This window comes from Colossoma macropomum, unplaced genomic scaffold (genome assembly GCF_904425465.1).
Source record: "Colossoma macropomum unplaced genomic scaffold, Colossoma_macropomum, whole genome shotgun sequence".
Classification (NCBI taxonomy): domain Eukaryota; kingdom Metazoa; phylum Chordata; class Actinopteri; order Characiformes; family Serrasalmidae; genus Colossoma; species Colossoma macropomum.
The window spans coordinates 17,762,681-17,783,887 of NW_023494790.1; the positions used below are offsets into that span (position 1 = coordinate 17,762,681).

The following is a 21,207-nucleotide window of genomic DNA, read 5'->3' on the forward strand; positions in this document are numbered from 1 at the left end:
CCTACAGAAAAAGAAAGTGACTGGAGGTTGCTGGAAAGGACATTGAGCATTGGCAGGATTGTTACTGGTGCTGTTTGAAACAAATAGGACTGGAGGGAGGACAGTCTGGGAACAGACTGCCCAGACACAGCTGCAGAGTTTGAGGTTTGTCTAGACTCTCTGGTCAGTGTGAGTTGAGATGTCTCATTTTTTATTCATGCAGCAGACCACTGGAGAAGCTATGTGAGGATATGAGTGAAAAGAAACATATAGCCTCTGGCAGTTTGCCTAAAATTAATACATATCTGTAAAATTTGTTTTGGGGAGGAAAACATGTCTCTTTTGTAGATTCTCTTATATATTTCATTCAGACAGCTGTGTTGATGTCTCAGAATGTTAGATCTAGCTCAAATCCAACTTGATGACTTTTTGCTTTGTTGGGTTCTCCACAGAGGCAGATATTTAACAAGAGAAAAGAAATGTTTTTCTAGATTTTTTTTTTTCATAAATTTCCCACAACCAGTTAAATACTGTTCCTGAATAGTATACAAAATATCAGGTAATTGGGTAATCGGGATTGTAAGTGATTCTGGATAAGAGCATTTTGCTATTGTCAGAAGAAAACCTCGAAATGCTATCTCCAAAATGCTAACTTTACTAACTTTACAGGAAAAGGAGGAAACCTACTTTACTTTTAATGTAAGTCAATGGAACCAGACTTTTTTCCAGGTTATTTTGGGCTGTTTCTTTTGGGCCATTCTTCATGAAATTTACACGCAATGTAAAGGATAACAGGTATGTTTCAAATTATATGAAAACCTGAAAAACATCCCAAAAATGGAGATACGAAGTTTTCTTTCGACAGCAGCGATTTGCTGATTAATTTTAACTGCTTACATGAAATAATATAAACGCTTACAGTAATTATCATGTCCAGTTTAGCTATGTCATGGCTATGTAAAATTAATCAATGTAATAACCTGTACTAAACTTGCTGCACTTCATATATGCGTTATAGCATAGAAGTTCTTAAAGATAAAATATTTATCAGTTATCAAACATATATTGTTATGTCCGTAATTAAAATGCCCTTAACCTAATGTGACTGAGGTGATTCCCCCAGTCCCCCGTAGATCTTTTCTTCAGCGTGTCCTGTGTCTCTGGGGCCATGTTCAAACATTTGATAAGTCACAGATATAACCCAAAGACGTGCTGTGGATGTGAGAGAGCCGGTGTGTCGCCAGCAGCCAAGCATGGCTGAGCTATCAGAGGGGCTGCAGCCAGCGGGGAATGATGGATCGAAGGCAGGGGGTTGTGGGGGGGTGAAGGAGGAAAGAAGAGGTGGAGTGTAGCAGAAGGGCTGGAAGGGGAGTGCTCTGTATTCTTATGCTAATCCAGGCTGGGATGAGGTACAGAAGCAGCCAAGCAAACAATGAGAGTGGAGCCGGGAAGTCTGCTCTTCACTGCTGGCCGGCGTGCCTTGAGAGGCAGGCGAGGCGCTGGGCTGCCTGCAAGGAGGGGCCCCCAGGAGGGGCCGGGGGATGCATGCCAGCACACACACACACATACTGCACTCACTGACTCTATGAGCCAGGGAGCAGAGACAGCAGTGGAGAGTGTGTGTGTGTGTGTTAATGAGTTCCTTGTTCCTTATAAATAATTTGTCGAAATTCTGAAACATTTTTATTTGTACAGGTGTGTGTGCTTAATAGATTATTTATTATTTGAGATCTGAAAGCTTTTCTTTGTATAATGAACTTAAGAGCAGATCATATGGCTAAATGCAGTCTGTACTGCTAATAATTTAACTAATGCCAGATTATATGGATAAATGCAGTGTTTTGGATTATTTTGAGAGTTTTGTTCCATTTAGCTTTTTGTCAGTCATGCCAGAGCTGATTTCCAAAGATAGATAGGGCCTTAAAAAAATGCTAGATCACGTGATGCCATTATTTTTATTTAAATGAAAGGATAACAGCCAGAGCTACACGCTTGTCATATATAATGTACTTTGCTGAGAAATAGTACAAATAATATTTAAAAATGTATAATATAAAGTAGTTACAGTATCTACACAGATACATCAGGTTTACATTATACTATGGCTTGTTTTGATTTGCTTTACTCATCTGCTTTCTTTGGCCTTTTTTTGTGTGTAAACAGATACAGATGCAGGGGTCAACAATGTCTGTTGCCCAGTGGCCTGGCCACAACATTTCATGTTTTGGCCACTAAAAGTGTAGAACCTGTGGCCTGAGTGGTTAGAGATTAGATTTTAACGTTAACATTACTGCCGCTATGTCATATGTAAAAGTTTGAACACTCTGGTCTAGTTACCACGTCCTCTACAGAAAACACTCTTAAATATGGCATTTTTCTGCACATTTTAGGGCACAGTTTCTATGTATTTGCTAAATTAAACATGGTGAATTTAACAATGGGGGAAAAAAAAACATAAAATGTGCCATAACTTTACACTGGGCACATTGTATGTTTTATTTCTTTCCCCAGTTTGTTAAATTCAGCAAGTAAGTGTTTTGTTCTCTGTAGAGGATGTGTTCTTATTTTCACCTAGAAAATCAAGAAAGGATGTAATTTGCACTCAAACGTTTGCATGCAACTTCTCTCAAGTACTCTGAGAATTTCCTCGCAGCCTGCTGTGATGGCTGCATTGTTATGGCTGCTTTAAAGCCAGTGGCAGTGTTAACAATGTAAAAAAGAATCAGATAATGATGATGACTAGTTAGAAATTTCGGAGTTGAGTGGAAGAAAGAATTTGTGTGGCTGGAGTGCGGTTTTTGGAGGGATGTGATTTTCTGCCAAGCTTATTGTCAGATGCTTTTTAACAAAAAGTGGAGTGGACATGGGGGACTCATAGCAAAACACCTGACAGTTTTTTTGGTACTGCCGTACGTGCTTGTTAATTGTAAATACAATGTATGTGCAGTAAACGTGTTTCTATTGTTCTGACCAAAGTTCTTAATTTTGACCACAAGATACATTGGCATGGTGGCCCTAATGACCAGTGCAAATTTGTATATCTGTCTACCACTGAACAGATTAATTTTTTTACATTTCCCCTTTGGAAAGTTCAGCACACTTACTCTACCATTCATAAGCTTGGAATCATATATTAATAATTGCTGTTCTTGGTGTTCAACAGCTTTCATTCAGTATGGATTCATCTGCAGCTCCGTTCGTCATTCTAGCTCACGTTTCCTAGTACTTTACAGCTGCCTGCAAAATAGTTTTAATCTATAATGTTGTAGAGTAGCATCTTAGCAGAAATCACTTTGTACATGTATATTCAACTGTTTTTATGTTAAAACTATTTGAAGGACAGTGTAACTATGAATTTTCTTTTCGTATCCGAGTCTGTTTATGGGCTCGGAATGTCACTAATTTCATTTTGGGTAAAAAATATATGTAAATGATACTAACAAAAACTATTCAGCTCCATATTTAACAAGCTGTTGTGGAAAGTTTTATATTCAGCTGCTAATAATTCAGTTGTATTTCACACTGAAGGTGGCATGATGTTGGTGGTGCTCTGTTAGATTGGAAGAGATTTAAAAATGAAGTATAGTTCTGCTTTATCTAATAAATGATTGAGTCTACTTGAATGGAAAAGTGGTTCTGCATCAGTGGACTGTGACTTATATTGTAAAAACTGAGACATTTAGAGCCACTCTCGCTACCTTGGGGAAAGAATTGCCCCCACTCACTCTGCTGCTCCTCAGATTTCTGTCTCCAGAGCGATTTTTCCCTTTCAAGCTTTGTGTGATTGACGATTGTGGGAATTCCTTCCTAGAACCCCCCCTCCCATGCCTCAGTGATTTGCTATAAGGAGCAGTTATTCTAGATGGTGGTCACAGTCTCCTCTACATTTTTTTCTTCGTCTCTGTTCGTTCACCCATTTAAGGCAAAGTAATGAGGAGAACTCCTCTGAAGAATGTGGGGAAAGACCTTCTGTGGGACTGTGCTGTTTAGCTCATTGGATTCTTGACCTTTTGTTCACGCTTACTGGGATTACTCCAAGTCAAGTTATCCATCTGCTAGTTCTCACCCCTCAACTTTGATTGTGTTATTCATATCACGTTATTCTGGTTAAGTTGGGATCTATATTAGAATATAACAGGTGAAAATGAGCCACATACTTCTAGGCATATGCTAGCATAAATAAATATTAATCTAGATTTAAAATTCTTGATATTTCTAGAATATTCCAGAGTATAGGAGCTATATAAGAAAATGATCTACCAACTGAGCTGAAAGTTTCCTGTAAGCCTGGCCCAGCTGAACAACGTTGTCTGGACCAATCATAGGTTATTTATAAATTTATAATTTATTACTACTTTTAGTGTTGAAATATTAGTCCAGTTTGTCCTCATGCAGTTATTACAAAAATTACACAGTAAATGAACAGTATTATTGATGATGGTAGTCCCCAAATTGGCACCACCTACTCTGTGTGACACTCCTTAAAACTCATGAGCATGTGATTCAACAAAAAGGGGTAGTTCAGTGAGTCAGTCAGTGGCTGGCCCAGTGAAATGTCTGGAAATAAATCCCCACCAAGAAGAATGGGTTGGTCAGAGTTTTCTTTAGTATCAATAAAAGATCTTGCTTGTGTCAGTTTGAATGGAGAATGTGAAGCAGGTTGTGGTAGAAAGAGACTGGAGGCCTGAGTTGAATCCAGCGCGTGGCTTTGTGTGTTATGCTGTTGCTGTGCGAGTGTGTGCAGCGGAAGCTCTTGTTTACAGATGGAAGTGTCAGTGTCAGGGGCCTCATATGAGTGTGAGGGAATCGTGCTCCCTCGCTGGCTGCACTGCCCGGCCTCAGGCCTCCAATCTCTTCTCAAGGACCAGTCATGGCATGCCCACCAGCACTGATCCTTTATCTCTTTCTGCTCCTGCGTTCCTCAAACCTGGCCTAAAGTGACGTGGCCCTGCAGCTCGTTCACAAGATCCAAAACAGTTTAAAAAACATGGTGATTTTTTTTTTTTGAAGGAGTGAATAAATATTGCTGTTTTTGTTATATTTTTACATTTGGAAATACTTCAAGAAATTGTTAGCCAAGAAATTAGCCTGTATGATTCTAGCATTGCAAAATCAGTGCAGTTGAATCAGCACCTTCAGACTGATGCATCAATGCATTCAACACCTCTAATAGACAGACAGTTTCAAATAGTGTTACAGTGTCCTATAATCCATTGGAATGTTTTGTTGTTGTAGAGCGATGGGTGAGTTAGAGCCTGTTGCTGGCACTGCCCATTCCTTCCTTTGCCTGTGGTCCTGTTAGGAGGGGGCCGTGGGCCATCTTAAGGGGTCCCTCTTGAGCCACAGGAGCCCCTCCTTTGTTTCCCCATTACCCAGGAGTCAGGGAAGTGTGAAAAGTAGGGCGCAGGTCGGGGCTCTTTGTCCCCCTTGGCCAAATGAAAAGTGACAGACACCAGCCCCCTCTCCGTGCCTGTTAATTCACCTCCCCCCAAGCCCGAGCAGCCACCGGGACCCACTAATTGCACAGAGACACGCAGGAACTAGGAGAGAGCAGACACATTATGTTATTAACGCTGGACAGGGCCCAACACCAGCTTTTTGTATGGGACACCCCCTGATCAGAGCTGTTCAAAACTCAAAGGTCAAGCTCCAGCAGAAAGAAAGCTTGGGGCGCTAAGGTAGGAGAGAGTTAAATGCAGTAGTAATAAAGATTACAAATTAGAAAAAAAAAACATTTAAAACAGTAAATTGAAATTTAAGACCGCATCACTGGTTGGGTTCTAACTTTCAGAATGTATTTGTTGTCAAAAATTCAGTCTTAACCTCAGAATCGTTAATTGTATCAAATGCAAAACCTCAAAGTTCTGCATTTTGACCACTAATCGACCTCTTTTGCTCTCTTTTCTTTGTAGGGTTTTAACAAGAAGAATCAGTGAATAAACTTTGAAGTTTCCACCATTCTCTTGCTGTGGTGCTGTCTGCAGCCCTAAGAGATCATCCCCCAGCATCACCACTCCACAGTACCAGAGCACAACACAATCAAAACGTGTACAGCCTGTCACTACTCTACTGCCATGATGAAGATGATTGGAGTCCTCCTCACAGTCCTTGGAGCTTGCGTTCTTCTTTCTCTTCAAGCTGAGGGTAAGATATCTCAACTGCGAGTTCTAAAACTGAACCAACTCCCTCCTGCAGAGTTCTCTGCCACTGATTTGAGACATTTGGAAATATCAGACTCTTTTGAGTGGACAGTTTGGATAGTTTCCTATGTTCTCATTAATAACATGTGTTTATAATGCTTGTGTTTTTAGTCATCAGTCCCTATAGCAAGTATGATTTTGTTTTGTTTGGTCTCAGAAATTGGCAGTGGAGAAAACTGGAGATGCTTGAATTGCTTCTGAGATGATGAATACTGATGGCTGATAGAAATGCATCAACATTTGTTAATGCAGAACAGAGGCAGGAAAATAGATATTTTTTCCTGCATTTACATGATATTGTCAGTAGTTTGATTTCGTTAATGGGTGTTGGCCTTTAAAAATATGCATGTTAATGGCTGTGGTCATCATTGTCAATGGCTAGGAGATCTTGAATCACTGCACGTTGAGTAATGCTTCACAGAACAAAGACTGAATTAAGCTGGGTTTTCTGTTCATAAAAATATTTTTCCTTCCAGTTTAAGTTGCATGTAGAAATATGTGGCTGTGCAACATCTTATTTCTCAAAAAACAGACTATGCCAAAATGCTGTGTCCCACACCATGAGCTATCTGAAGGCATTTGTTCAGCTGCATAATTCACCCATTCAGTGGGGTATTCAGTAGTTGTAATGTGAGAATCCACATCTTTCAGCTTCCACTGCTTAGGTGTGAATGGCCCATTGCTAGCACAAAGAAGCCATTTGGCTATGCACAGAAGGGCAGTTTGGTGATCATTGGAATTGTATGTGAGAGATAATGAAGCAAGTAGAATGGTTAGGTGTTTGGATTGGAGCTGTGTGTGGATACCGCCTTAACATTCATTGTTTTTGGTCTCTGGTGGGAGGTGGGTTGGAATTAACAGATATCTGTAGATTTAAGGATTTGGACAAAAATGAATGGGCTCCATTGTGCTTCTGCAGATAAAGTAGCATGTTATCTCTAAATAGAACTTTAAAAGTGCCCTTAAGTCAACTACCTCTGCTACCTAAAGCAGACTTACTGCACTTACTTTTGCATCTTATATACTGCGATATACTGTATAATATACATTAGGTGTTACTAAGTAAGCAGATCATCAGACATGGCCTGTTTTTGGTGTTTGCTAGAGTTTGTAGTGTCTTAGATGACCAGACCGCATTAAATTTAACAATTTGTCTTAGTCACTAACAGTAGCTCCTTTGTAAACCCTTGATAATCTACCCAACAGTTACTCACCGATTTAACTGGATCACACTGCCTGTTTGTGTTTGGTGTTTAGTTTATTTTTTCAAAAAGCCTATTTTTGGGTACAATTTCTTGGAGTTTTAAACATTGTCTATTATTAGCAACAGAAAAGCCATGGGAGAGAGCGCTTCCTGTGCCGAGGGCTAGACTTATGACCCTTCTGAGCCTGACAGGGAAAGCAGATTGGATGGAGATTAAACTGTACTTAGCTTTGAAGTTGTAATTAATTCATCAAAGATTACAAGCTCATTATTCGCATTTCGAATAAAGTATTTGAAAAGGTTTAGCTGCTGTATTTTCATACTATTGCTGTTTGGGGGAGTGTTTTCCCTTGATGAAATTGCTGTAGTTATTTTGGTCGAGTGTTGCTGCGCCCAATCCACTGTACCATCTTTAACCCTGTGACTGGAGTGGTCATCGTCAGCCTATGAGCCTAGTTAGCCTCCTAAAATATATCTTCCATGTTGCTATTTCCACCTCTGTGCTGGGACTGCTGCAGAAACGGATGCTGGAAGCCATTCCTCCTTGCTCGTAAATATGGCCAGAGCCATTAAAACAAAGGGCAACCACCGCCGGTCACTGCAAAGGTTCCCTTTAAACAGCAAGAGAGAGTTGAGTGTGGCGAAAAGTGAGGGTTACGAACTGCTTCTGAATGTTGATGAGCATGTTTTTTTGTTTTGTCGAGGCCAAGGCTCACACTGAATGGTTTCTTCTGTCTGCTGCAAGCGGCCAGCCATTACTCAGAGATATGTCATGTCACCCAACACATTCTTATGGGACTTTTCACATTCGCATTGGTGTGTTTTTTTTGTTTTGTTTTTTTTCAGGAACCTGCACTTGTGCAATCAGAGGAGATGCAGTTTGTGAGTTCAGCTTTTTAGAAAGGAGGGGCTAACATGAGGAAGCTTTTAACTTAGGGTAAACGTAAAGTGACCAAATTAAACCTTTCTTACTCTCGTTGTGGCACAGCACAGGAAAATCACACACGGAGCATGTGCTGAGAATCACAGGTCTAGTGTGGCTCACCACTTCTCACTTAAAGGGATACTCCAGTGTGCCACATTTGTATCATGTGATCGACCAAAAACAGTAAAGTCCCTGTTCTTAGAAAAGAACAGAAAACACATTGACTTAAAACACGATTATAATAGAAGCCAATGGACAGGTGCTGAAACTGCTTCCCAGTGGTTTCTATTATATGTGGGTTTTCTGTTCTTTTGCTACATTTAGAAACATGTCAACTTGTCAAAATAAACCTGTGCTCAGTGATGGTTAACCGACTACAGTAACAGCCCCAGTGACAGTAAAAACACATTTACCATTGGTTTAAAATCCTGTCCCATTCCCACACATGAATGTAACTGAACCTTTACACATCTTGGATGAATTGATTTCTTGCATTAATACCACATTTAGGCCCAATCCCATTTGACCCCTCGCCCCTACCACTTAGCCCTTAGCCCTCTGTTTTGCACGTTCATGTCTAGGGTTAGGGTGTCCTGATTCTTGTTGAGATAGAGGGGTTGGGCAAAGTGTTAGGGCTACATGACCCTCCAAACAGAGGTTTCTCAGAGGCACACTCCAAACGGAGTGTTATGAGGAAAAAAGAAATTGTGGTTTGGCAGAAATAAATAATTGTCCCTCTTTAAAGGCATATGATTCCCTAAATGTAACTAAAGCCCAGCAGTGAGGTTGCTGAGCTTTACCCTCCTCTGCTATCACTGCAGACTGCCAGGGTCATCTACAGAGCACCACTAGTAGCCTGTTAATGAAGTAATGTTCTTTTTTTTTATTTGAGGGTTGTCCCATTTCGAAAGGGAAGATTTTAAGCACTACCCCTTATGACTCAGTTCCAAGGGGCAAGGTGACACTTGAAAACAGGGTAGGTAGGGGTAAAAATAAGAACTGGGATTGGGCCTTATTGTCCTCCTCAGATCACAGCCTCAGTAGGTTTCAGACATCAGAAAAAAGAGCTCCAGATATTGTGAAAGCGCATAAGTAAAATCATGTCTCAGCTCTCGTATGTCAGGCAAAACAGGTTGTTTTACACAGCGAAATGGCTTCAGAGAAGAAGCCATCAGGCTAAGCTAAGCGTCCTCAGACGGTAACATTTGTGTGACATTCACAATTCCGTTCTTTGATTCATTGCTAGATTAATTACAGTTTCATTGCCATATTAAAAATTACAGTACAGTACAGTCTAGGGGTGGGTGATGTATCTTGATGTCATTTTTCATGATAACAGTAAAGATTGTCATGTTGCCTAGCTCAATTACAACTGCAACTGTGCTTTTGTTATGTTGTTCTGTTTCGTAGCTTCAACTCACAAGCTATCACTGTGTGAACCATCTTGAATTTACCCCCTGTCCCCCATTTTACACAGCTATTTTCCACACGATTACCTGAAGACTCTGTTACCAGCACAGGCCTATGTCAATATTACTGTGCATGGTAATCAGCCATATGCCACAGATGTAGCAGATAGAGATTAGGCTGAGAGAAACGCTGGTGTATTCCTTCAGTTTCATTCTTTCTCATTTCACTTATCAGTTTACTATAGTTGTATAATTGATGGAGCTATTTTAGGGGTCTGTGATGCTGCGTCTGTTGTTTCTGTGAATCCTTCATGATTGGCTCTGTTTCTTTGAGAACGCGTCCCTCCCTCCTCCCACCCTCGCAGGCTGGCTGCTCTGGCCTTACTACAGGAAGCTTGTTGAGTCTATTGTTGGTGCTCTGTGTTTCCCCAACACTTTAACCGTTTCCTGTATTACGCTGCCTGATGGTCATTACCATTGACTAAACACCCTAAATACTCGCGGCTCTCCGGAAACGATAGTCAAAAGCTGACAAAAAGGGAATAGCTGAGGCCAAAGTATGCAGCGCGCGTGTGTGTGTGTGATGCGGCAGGCCAGTAGGAAAAGCCCTCTACACTCTCACTGTTACAGCTTGCAGTGGTGTGTTTGTGGGGAGCTTGGCTTTGGAGGTGTCTCAGAGCCCATTAGAAACTCACTATAATAAAGCCAGCACATTTTATGGGTCTGTCTCGGGCAGGCCCTTGTTTTCCACATGTTCTCCTTTTTTTCTTTCCTTCCATTCTCTTTTAACAAGCTGGACTTCTAATAGCAAGGGATTAAGTGCTGGAGATTTTCCTCTGAAATTTGAGCTCCTGTTGTGAAGCATATGATCATTACAGACACTATGATCTATTGTTATATAAAGATACATTAGTGTTAATTATGTAGCTCTAGTAGAACTTAGTCTGCTGTTCTTTCAAACCCTTATAGGTAGGCCTTTTTCTCATGGGCAAATAACGCATCAGCCTGATTGTTGTGTCGTTGGAAAAGTATGGACATTAAGCCTTTTTTAATTTTCCAGCCCGTGTTCTTTCTGTGGGCCGATTCTGAACTGCGTAACTGATTCTGCAGCATGTGGCGTACTGAAGAACCACTGACGAAACGTAACTGTCCTGTACAAATGACATGGGCTTGTTTACTTTGATGGGCTTAATGGACACTCTGAGATATTCCATGGCCTTAAGGTGGTGAGAGATTTGTAAGACTCTGCATGGCTCTACCTTAGACGTTGAGGCGCTGTCTGAATAAGCACTGCCATGATTATAGACTCAGAGTCTTGGCTGAGTTATTGCATCATTTCCTGTTCAGACATTCCTGTAGCTCTGGGAAACGCAGTACACTTAGGACAGCTTAGATACTTTATATTTAAGATTTATTTTCAACAAGTGTTTCTCTTGTTTTAAGGCTTTTTTACTCTACTTTAAAACAGAGAATTATGTGCATCATGAGTTATTTTGCAGAGTTTTTACTTTTCAGAAAAAAAGGCTGTGCCTAAGAATACAGAATTCTAATTGGGTACTGATATTTTTGTATGTGTGTTGTGGTTTGTGTGTGTGGTATGGTTTTTGGTGGAGTTGTCACAGCGTCATGTTGCCTCCAAAGCAGCGATAAGTCAGCTGGCATATCCTGTTTATCAAGGTGTGCAGTTTCCATGCTTTGGTGTCTGCATTCTCAGCATTTCCTCACTCACCTCTTGCTCCGAGGTCTTACGAGCTCACTGTTGAGATGTCTGAGCTGCTTGTGCTGCCCTCCGTTTTAATAGGGTTAAACCCCAGATGTTCACCCTTAAGAGAGTCTTTTTAGCTACAGAAAAACTAGTTCTGGTCTTGTGCCTTGCTTTATCTAACATAAGTGAGGCTGCACTGTGAATCTTACTATGAGGCTGATCTTTGTTTAATGGTACTACACTCTTGAAATTAAAGGTGCAGAAATATTTTTTTAGCAATGTTATAAAAGAACCACTCTTGGTTCCCTAAAGAACATTTTAATAGATGCATTTTATTTCCATTTTTATAAACAGATGTGTGGGTGGGAAGTTTAAATAAAAGTTTAAAGAACCTCCACATCATGTAAAAGTTATGCTAAAGGTTTTTCCCTACAAATGAAGATGGTTATCAAGAACCAGTTAGGAACCTTTATTTTTAAGAGTGTACCGTGATTGTGTGTTGTGTGGCAAGGCCGAGAGAGTGAGAGGGAAATGGCGGCAGTAGCTGGAGGGAGCTGAGGGCTGCTGTCTCTTTAAGAGGCCGGCTCAGTGCAGCGCGGTGTGGAGCGGAGCAGCCTGCAGGCTCAGAGAATGCGGTCAGAGGGACTCATTACAACCTGAGCACTGCCAGACCTCAGACTCCGCCGTGACGGCCAGCCAGAATTAAGCACACATGTAGGAGCAGAGAGACGCTGTGTAGCTCCATTTCAAGGGAGGAGCAGCGAGAGCAGAAGCATTCAGGGCCTTTTCTGGTGGAGTAATCTGAGCTATTGAAGTCCCTAAGAGGAGCACACTCAACAGACTGCATGTGCTCTGGTTTACAGACTCATATACGCTCTAACTCGTGCCTTATTTGTCTCATTTCTTGCAGACCTTCCAAGGTTTATGATTACTTGTGTGTCTCAGCGGTTGCCTGTTTTGGGGTCGGTTTTACAAAACACATTAGACATTAGACTTAGACAGGGTCCTTGAACACATGCGGCCACATTTTCCAAAGGTGATCAGCAACTTTCTCTCTTAATCCAGGTTTATACACTCATTAATTCATTCTTGTGCATGTGTACATTTGTAATTTATAATGGACAGTCAGTCACATGAAATGAAATAAGTGGCTTTTCAAACTAGCAAGAAATTATACTAGATAAATATGTAGAAAGTAAAACATTAAGAAGCTAATTTGTAGCCAGTACCACCATGGTGGTGCTTATTATAGTAATAATTGCTTTGTGTTCTCAATATCTGTTTCCTCCACGATATTTGTGAAAACGATATTTGTCACATGATTGATGTCACACACGTCACAAAGGATGACCTTAGAGGAACAGAGTTGGAACAGGTTTGGCATGTGTTTTAAGTTGCTATGGTGATGAAGCCTAGTAAAAAATTCTTCACCATCATGAGACTGAAAATTCACAGTTAAAACAAACTAAGCCTGAAGTTAGCTGGCTAAAGTACTTTTTGTACAGGATTTGTTTTCCATGGGGAGGTAGGGTGTAATGCAGTTCTACCACAGGTCTGTTATGTTTATGACAGATTCAGACGGGATAAGAAATCTCATTATAAGTTATGTGGGATGGGAGGGGAAACTCAATTTATGTACTACTTTCACTCCAAAAACAAGTGTACAAACCATGTCAAAACATTTAATTTAGCCATTATTCCATTTACCCTAACCATCTACCTAGCTGTCCTAAGTGAATGCAGTGTGTCATTAGCATTGTCATTATCTTGAGAATTTACAGCCCACAGTCAACATCAGTGCATAAATCAAACTTTATTACAAGTCATTTAACATGTTATAGTGTTTTAATGTTTGGAGTTCTTCTTCCAGTGCCTCTAAGAAAAACATGAAAACTCCTCGCTTGTTTTATAGTAGGTAGAAGGTATGGGAGCACGCAGTCCATAAAAAAGACTGACATGGCGGATAAGGATGGGACTAAAATCGCTGAGGAATAGTGTTAACAATGATGTTACCCTGTGTCCCCAAGTAAAACTAATCCCATCTGAATAGTACTTAAGCCATAAATCCTACTTTGTGAGACAAGACCTTGGTCCTGGAGTAGCCAATCCTGCATATTCTGGTACATTTCTCTGCTACATTCTACACCTACACCTGTAATAAATAATAATAAAAATAATAACAGTAATTATTATTATTATTATTATTATTAGTAGTAGTAGTAGTAGTATTGAAGTAGGTCTGTTAGAGCAAGGAAAATACTAAAATACTTTTCTAGGCCCCAGGTTACCAGTGATGTCCCACTATTATGATTTGAAGAGCTAATGCTATTGTTTTTGCACTGTACCCATCCAACTGTTTAGCTCACCACTATTCACTTTATTTCATTCTTGCTTATTCCAGTGAGGTTTACTAAAAAACGTCTTATTAAAACTTATTAAATACTTGGGAGAACTATGGAAGAATTAGGAATCACTGGTGTTGCACTTTTGTGGTTTGAAGAGTAGATGCTAATGTTTTGCTCTGCACCCATCGAAATGTGTGGAAGTGAACACATCATGACAGATTGCTCTGGCTTTTACAGGCACACTTAAAAGCAGCCTGTGCGCTGGCTCCACTCCTCGCATTCCTTCCTCAAATTTACTGGTCTCTGGCGGAGAGGGAGCGAGGGGGAGCGGAGCAGGGCCCTGTGTGAGCGTATGTGTGTGTGTACTGTGTCTGAGGGACGCCCCAGTGTGGACTCTCACCTCACACGAGTAGGCTCCTCTTTTTGTCAAACAGTGTTTACGTTACCGGTTCCTCGTCCATTATCGCTCAAGGCCCTGTTTGACAACGGCGGCGCCTGGCCTAAACTGCGAGGTGATCAAAGATATGAAATTAAACGCTTTCAACATGTGTATTTTACGCTCAGCTTAATGGAGGGGCCGAGGGACGCTTTCCTTCGCAGCATCAAACGGAACATTTCTCAACTGCAAAAATCAAACCCTGACGCATAAACAAGAGATTTATATCACTGGCACACAAGCGAATGTCTGGAATGGCTCTGAAATGGCAGGAAGAAGGTGAAAGAAAGAGGGGAAAAAAGGAAAATATGTGCATATGTGTGAGTGTGTCAGAGAAAAAGGGCAAGCCACACCTCCTTACTTATCTTAACCTAGTGGCCTGTAATCCTCTCTGTTAAATGCTGCTAATTTGGCCTTTCACTTTTCCCCTTAATCCTCTTTCTCATGGTTTTCCTCAGTTTCTAGTAGAGCTGCATGATATGGATTAAATACAACATTGTGATTGTTTTGCTCCATATTGTGATGATGCTGTATCATTATGTCATAATATGCCACAATATGCTTTTATTTGTTCTTGATTAAAAGGATTTAATGTGGTGCAGTTTGTAAAAAAAAGATTGAATGAAATTAATTAATAATTATTAATTAAATTAATAATGTTTTTTTAATACTGTTAGCACTCCTGGTGCATTCTGTCTATTCCAAACCTTAGAAAAATGAAGTATCATAACACATTTAGTGTATTTTGATGCCTATCATGTGTCTCCAGCCCCTGATTGTAATGTAAACTCAATTTATGCACTACTTGCACTCTAAAAACAGGTATACAAACCATATCAAAGCATTTTAATTTAGCCATTATTCCATTTACCCTAACCATCTGCCTTAAGTGAGCAGTGTGTCATTAGCATTGTCATTATCTTGGGAATTTACAGCCCACAGTCAACATCAGTGCATAAATCAAACTTTATTACAAGTCATTTAACATGTTATAGTGTTTTAATGTTTGGAGTTCTTCTTCCAGTGAAAACTCCTCGCTTGCTTTATAGTAGGTAGAAGGCGTTGATGACCATTGATGTGAAATAGATTGGACAGCATTTTTATGACAGAAATGATATATGATGGGTCGACAGTTGATATTTGGCTAAATTATCATATACAAATCTCAGCTAATCACAATAGTCTCTGAATGCTATGTCCTTTATGAAGCAAAGGAGAAACCACAGCGGAACCCCTCAGAAACAAACCTGCAGTGAGAATGATCGTGGCAGTAAATTACTCTGAATCATTGAAATGGTGGGAAGGTGTTACTGAGGAACACTTGACACATGGTAGCATTGACACGTTATCCGGATCATCTGGAAACTGGCTCTGTTTTTATGTCATTCCTGAAGATGAAAAAGTTTTGGATTAAACTATGGAGGACCACTTTCACAATTCAATGTCAAAACTATTAACATATAGACCTAGAGTTACTGTACTTGATAAAATCTAATATTTAAAAAATTGGCAGATGTCTGTCATTGGCTAACTGACAGACATCTGACAGCATGATAAATCAGTCAGATTGGACAGGACTGTACAGTGCTCATATCTGTGATTAAAAATGTGTTATATGTAACATTAATGTGTTTGTACACGTGCTATTCTTTGTTTCGCTTCTTTAAAGTTGGCTAAAAGACCTCATGTAAAAGACAAGAAGTCTTCCTCAGCACTGCCTAGCTCCAGTGTTAGCTTTAGAAATAGCTCACCTGAAGGGGCAGCTTCCATTGCTAAAACCTCAACCTTATTAGACATGAAAACTTGCTGCTTTAATGTGGAGTAGCTAAAAGATTTCCTTGTTTTGATTAATTTAAACATGATTTCTAGAATTCTTTTTTGTTTTCTATAAATTGGCCAAAATTCATGCTGTCAGTTGTCAAACATACATGTCTGCACTAAACATCTTGTAATGGCAGTTTACTTTTTGAATGAAAGCAATAATTAAGGGAGGCGGGACACCGAAATTTTGCCCATTGATGATCAGTGAAGATGCTCACTGAGCAAAAAGAATTTGTTAGAGGGCTCATTTACATATTATAGACTTCTGTGATACTGTTTTAACACTGCAAAGGCCAATATTATGATAATGATTGATTAACAAAAATATATAGAGGATTAGTATTATGTGATGTTCTTTTCTGTTGAAGGCGTCAGGGCACCAGCGGTGCTCTGTGGTGAACTGATTGATTTTTGGAACATAAGATGCTGAGTGTAGCAGAGAACAGAAACCATGGGACACAGAGGTCATTTCCTATTTAGTATTGAGCAAGCAAGCTTTATACACCCCTCCCTTCATTTTCCATCTCTCTCTCTCTCTCTCTCTCTCTCTCTCTCTCTCTCTCTCATGTTGTCAGTCTTCGTCCCCCCCGTCTTTTATTCACTCTTTCATGCTTTATTATCTTGACACTCACCCCCCACTCTCTTTCACCATCTCTCCCTCTTCCTCCCTTTCTCACTCATTCTCACTCTTTCTCTCTCCTTCTGTCTTTCTTCCTTTTCCTCTCTTTCTTGTCTTTATGTAGAGACTTAGCTTTTCTCTGGCTGTTATCAGTGTTTCAGAGTTCAAAGCCTGCTGGCTGCCTGGCTCCGGTGCTGTGTGGATATCAAGCTGTATATCAGCCTGGACTGCTCCACCCAGCCTGATAGAGCCGGAGGTGTCGCTGCCTGGTATCTGTGCTGATATATGACTGGAGCTGCCTGCTGCATGTGTACTGTATATGCTCATAGTCTGCTGTTTACCTCCCTAAAATGTGTGGCCCTTTTTTTTCTTTCATTTCATGTATAATAGAAATCTCTAACAGAGGTGACACCCAGTTTCAGTATCGGATAAAGGCTGGATTGGATATTAAAGGAAAAACACAAACAAAACAAAACCAGCATAAAATATCACAGAATTGCTTGTAGTGCAACATGACAAAGTAAAGTAAAGCAGGTCACAGTATAACAGTAGTTACACATAGTCTGGCATTAACATGGCAACGAGTGGATACCTGTGTGTTATAGTAGAATTACAGTGTCTCTTAACAAATTATAAATATTAGATAAATCAATTACATTTAAGATGATATTTTTTGCAGTGTGGTAGGAAAGAAAAAGCATTATCATGCCATCTGCAGTCTCTGGTCCTGTCTCAGTATGAGGGTTGAGGTGTTTGTGTTGCAGTGAGGTGTGGGGCAGGCTCTGGTAATGGAGCGGGGGCTCTAGGTGTGGAATGTGGTGTTTGAGTAAACAGCAGCGTGGCCATGGGCTTATTTTGACGGAGCGGAGGCCTGTCTGGACCTGCAGGCTGAGGAGCAGCAGCATGACTTTAAGAGGAACCGCACTGCTGAACACAGAAGCCTTTGTGCCTGCGGAACATGTACCCTGTCTGTCTGAGACACACACACACGCGCACACACTCACACACAGATCAGGTTACAGTTCTCAGACATCCATGTTTCTGCCTCTCCCTTTTGTCCCTCTTTCAGTTTTTATCTCCGTCTCTTACTCACAGTCTGAGAGTCTGTTTTGGTCATGCTGTGCCGCCTGCCATGTATTTGACCAAGATCCTGTGTGCGATTTTCAGCGCTGTAATGGAGTACAGACTCTGCTGTTTGGATGGAAGGATCTGTATACTTGTTGTAATTTCACTGTATTTAAATGTATTGATTCTATGGTTGAGTGCCTTATTAGATAACAACACGTTTGAAGAAGTATGATTACCTACATTCAAAACCTCGGCTAGAGATTATTTTGGAATCTTTCCTTCACAGCTGTGTTTGCTGTACTTTCAGTATTGAAAGCCTAGAGTCCCTTAGCTGAATTACTTCCTGGTTTGAATTTGAATTTCACAATAGAAGCGCTGGATTTATATTTGTTTGGCTGTATTTTGCTAAAAGAGAGAGAAGAGTGATCCACCACAAAACACTAATGAATCAGTCTTAAACCTCCTGAGTCAGTCAAGATGTTAATCTGCCGTAACACCTGGGTTCGCTTGTTTAGTCTGTAATATAGACCGCAGCAGTACAACATGCCTACAGAGAACACATTTTTCCAGCTTTAGTGCACCGTTGCTTTTTTTTTTATCTGTATTTAGGATATTAGGGAAAAAATTAGAACGTTAAATATGACCTAAATAAAAGTTATGGCACATTTTAGCTTTTATGTTTAGATTTTTTCTAATATGTTAAAATGTGTGAAATTGTGAACTAAAATGTGCACCAAAATGTCATATTTAGGTTTGCCCTGTGTAATGAATGTGTTAACTTATTTTCATTTAGAAAATCAATAAAAATATAATTCAGCTGAGGGTGTTCAAACCTTTGCAAATGACTGGACGCTAGCAATCAGCAGTTTGGAATCAGTGTTTTCAATAATTAAAAAAAAACATTTTAGTGAATAGTTTGTAATATTTAAATCCACACTGTGCAAGATTTTATTGTATGTAAAACAATAAAAGTTATTAATAGAGCAAGTAATTCCAAACACTAGTGTATGTTAAATGATTAATTGGAATTTTGCTGGCAGTTTAGTTGAAGAGCTGTTGTTGTTGTGTAATGTATTGAACATGTATAACAATATATTATGTGATTTGGCCAATTGCCGATTACACGTTTAGAGTTAATTAGAGTTGTGAATTTTGCACTATACCGAATTTAATGTATAAGGTCTTTGTTTTGTTTCTAGGTGGGCAGAACCCAGACTACATGCTGCATGGTACAGGGATGAAGCATGGCTCAGACCCGAAAAGATCGCAGGCAGCAGACGGCTCTACTGTGGCCCCAGAGGACGCAGCCCGCTTCCTCAGCTGCTACTGCTCGGGCCACTGCCCCGAGGATGCCACCAACAACACCTGCGAGTAAGTTACCTGATCTTTACAACGGCCTTAAACCACTATATCACGCTGCACTCTGCCTCTGTCTGTCTGCTTGTTAAATTCATTACTGAGAGGCTTGAGGATAATGTAGGTGTGTTTGTAGGACCAATGGGCAGTGCTTTGCCATCATCGAGGAGGACGAGCACGGGGAGGCTATCCTTACCTCTGGCTGTATGAAATACGAGGGCTCTCACTTCCAGTGCAAGGTACCCCATTAAATTACAAGATGTTAAAATTAAAACATGCATCTCTTTCTAGGTAAACTGAAAGCTTGGATGAAAGATATGATCCTGTATTTGTTATTTTATCCTATATAGTTTAAAATTATATGGTCTATGGCCTATGTATACAAAAAGTACTACTGGCTGTGCTTGGTGGTGTCTTTATGTCTTTAGACCATGGCCAGCATAAGGAAAGGATATGATTCAATGTAGATTTTGAAGGGGCTCTTGGTAAAATACTTTCAATAGACTTTATTCTATAATCCTCAATATCTAACAACTGTGTCAACTCATTTTATATTTAAAAAAAAAAATATCTAACATAGCTTATCCTTAAGTTTTTGGATGTTGAAGAATGTTATCTTGCTGTTACTGTACAACAGGATTCACCCAACGCTCAGACGAGGCGGACGATCGAGTGCTGTTCCACAGACTTCTGTAACAGAAACTTACAGCCTACTCTTCCACCTCCTATTATCCGAGGTGAACTGGAGATCAAAGAAAGAATGATATCTAGTCTAAACCTGCTCATTTATCTTTTATCCTGTTCATTTCTTCTGATTTTAAATCTCTGTGTTTCTGTGCCTCTGTCCTAATGCAGATCCCTTGTTTGGGAGCGCCCACTGGCTGGCCTTCCTGATCTCAGTGACTGTGTGCTGCTTCACACTCATAGCAATTACAGTTGTGTGTTACTACAGGTGAGATATTGTTTAGAAATACAGTTTAAGACATTTTGTTAGGGACTGACTAGCTTACTTATAGGACAGACACAGGCACACCCACTAAAGGCAGTTGAGATAGGTTGATTGTAACGCAGATAGCGGCGAGAGTTCAATGAGTACGTGTGGGGTTGTGATAAGTAACAGTAGGCGTCCTTGCTGAATGGCACAGTAAAAATGGATGATAATGGCATGCTGCAGCTTGATTGCTTTTGTGTGTATTTGTTCAGGTATAAGCTGCAGACGGAGCGGAGACGCTACCAAAGGGACCTGGAGCAGGACGAGGCCTTCATCCCTGCTGGAGAGTCGCTCAAGGACCTCATCAACCAGTCCAGCACAGGCTCCGGCTCAGGGCTCCCCCTGCTGGTACAAAACAACCTCTACATGCTTGCCATGAGGCTGTTTCACTGCTAATTCTTTGGGCTTAACAATTACTGTAATGTTTTTCTTTATTAGAAGATTCAGTCAAGCTGAATCATTTGAAGATTGAGTCAAGATGAATCATTTGAAAATTTAGCCAAGTTGAAACCAAGGAGCTAGAGTGTTATTACTTTGTTATTTACACATAAATCCATGTGGAATGCTGAAAAATATAGATGACTTAACCCCACGTTCTATTTTTTATTTTCTTAGCAACTGCAGTATGTTTATTCAGCTGCTTTGGTTAGATAGACTGTTAGATATGAAGCCAACATTTACACCTGACCACATCCTTTTTATTCACTTTTGTAACTATTTCATATGTTCAGATTCTAATGCAGCTATTTCAGTAATTTCCTTTTATATGGATATGTCTAAATCACCATGTAAAATCACAAAAAACGGAGTAAAGAAAAAATTATCTTGCTTCCTAAATGTAGTCCAACTGTTGGACTGTGTGTGATGGTGTAATCTCTGATAGTCTGCTGTATTGCTCTCATTCCCAGGTCCAACGCACCATTGCTAAGCAGATCCAGATGGTGCGTCAGATCGGAAAGGGCCGGTATGGGGAGGTATGGCTGGGGCGCTGGAGAGGGGAGAAGGTAGCAGTGAAGGTATTCTTCACTCGTGAGGAAGCCAGCTGGTTCAGAGAGACGGAGATCTATCAGACAGTATTGATGAGACACGAAAATATCCTTGGTATGTCATATTACTTTTTTGTAAAAATGCATCAGTGCATTTTGATAC

The 21,207-nt window shown here is 40.3% G+C and overlaps 1 protein-coding gene across 1 annotated transcript in view; it reads left to right on the forward strand.

The window, feature by feature from the left end:
* bmpr1ab (bone morphogenetic protein receptor, type IAb) overlaps positions 1-21,207 on the forward strand; it is a 43,406-nt gene that overhangs the window by 15,772 nt on the left and 6,427 nt on the right. The window contains exons 3-9 of the mRNA XM_036572399.1: positions 5,892-6,123; positions 18,911-19,082; positions 19,204-19,306; positions 19,705-19,804; positions 19,923-20,019; positions 20,271-20,406; positions 20,967-21,159. Of these exons, the coding sequence (XP_036428292.1) occupies positions 6,054-6,123; positions 18,911-19,082; positions 19,204-19,306; positions 19,705-19,804; positions 19,923-20,019; positions 20,271-20,406; positions 20,967-21,159 (871 nt within the window). The 5' untranslated portion in view covers positions 5,892-6,053. The remainder of the gene's footprint in view (positions 1-5,891; positions 6,124-18,910; positions 19,083-19,203; positions 19,307-19,704; positions 19,805-19,922; positions 20,020-20,270; positions 20,407-20,966; positions 21,160-21,207) is intronic.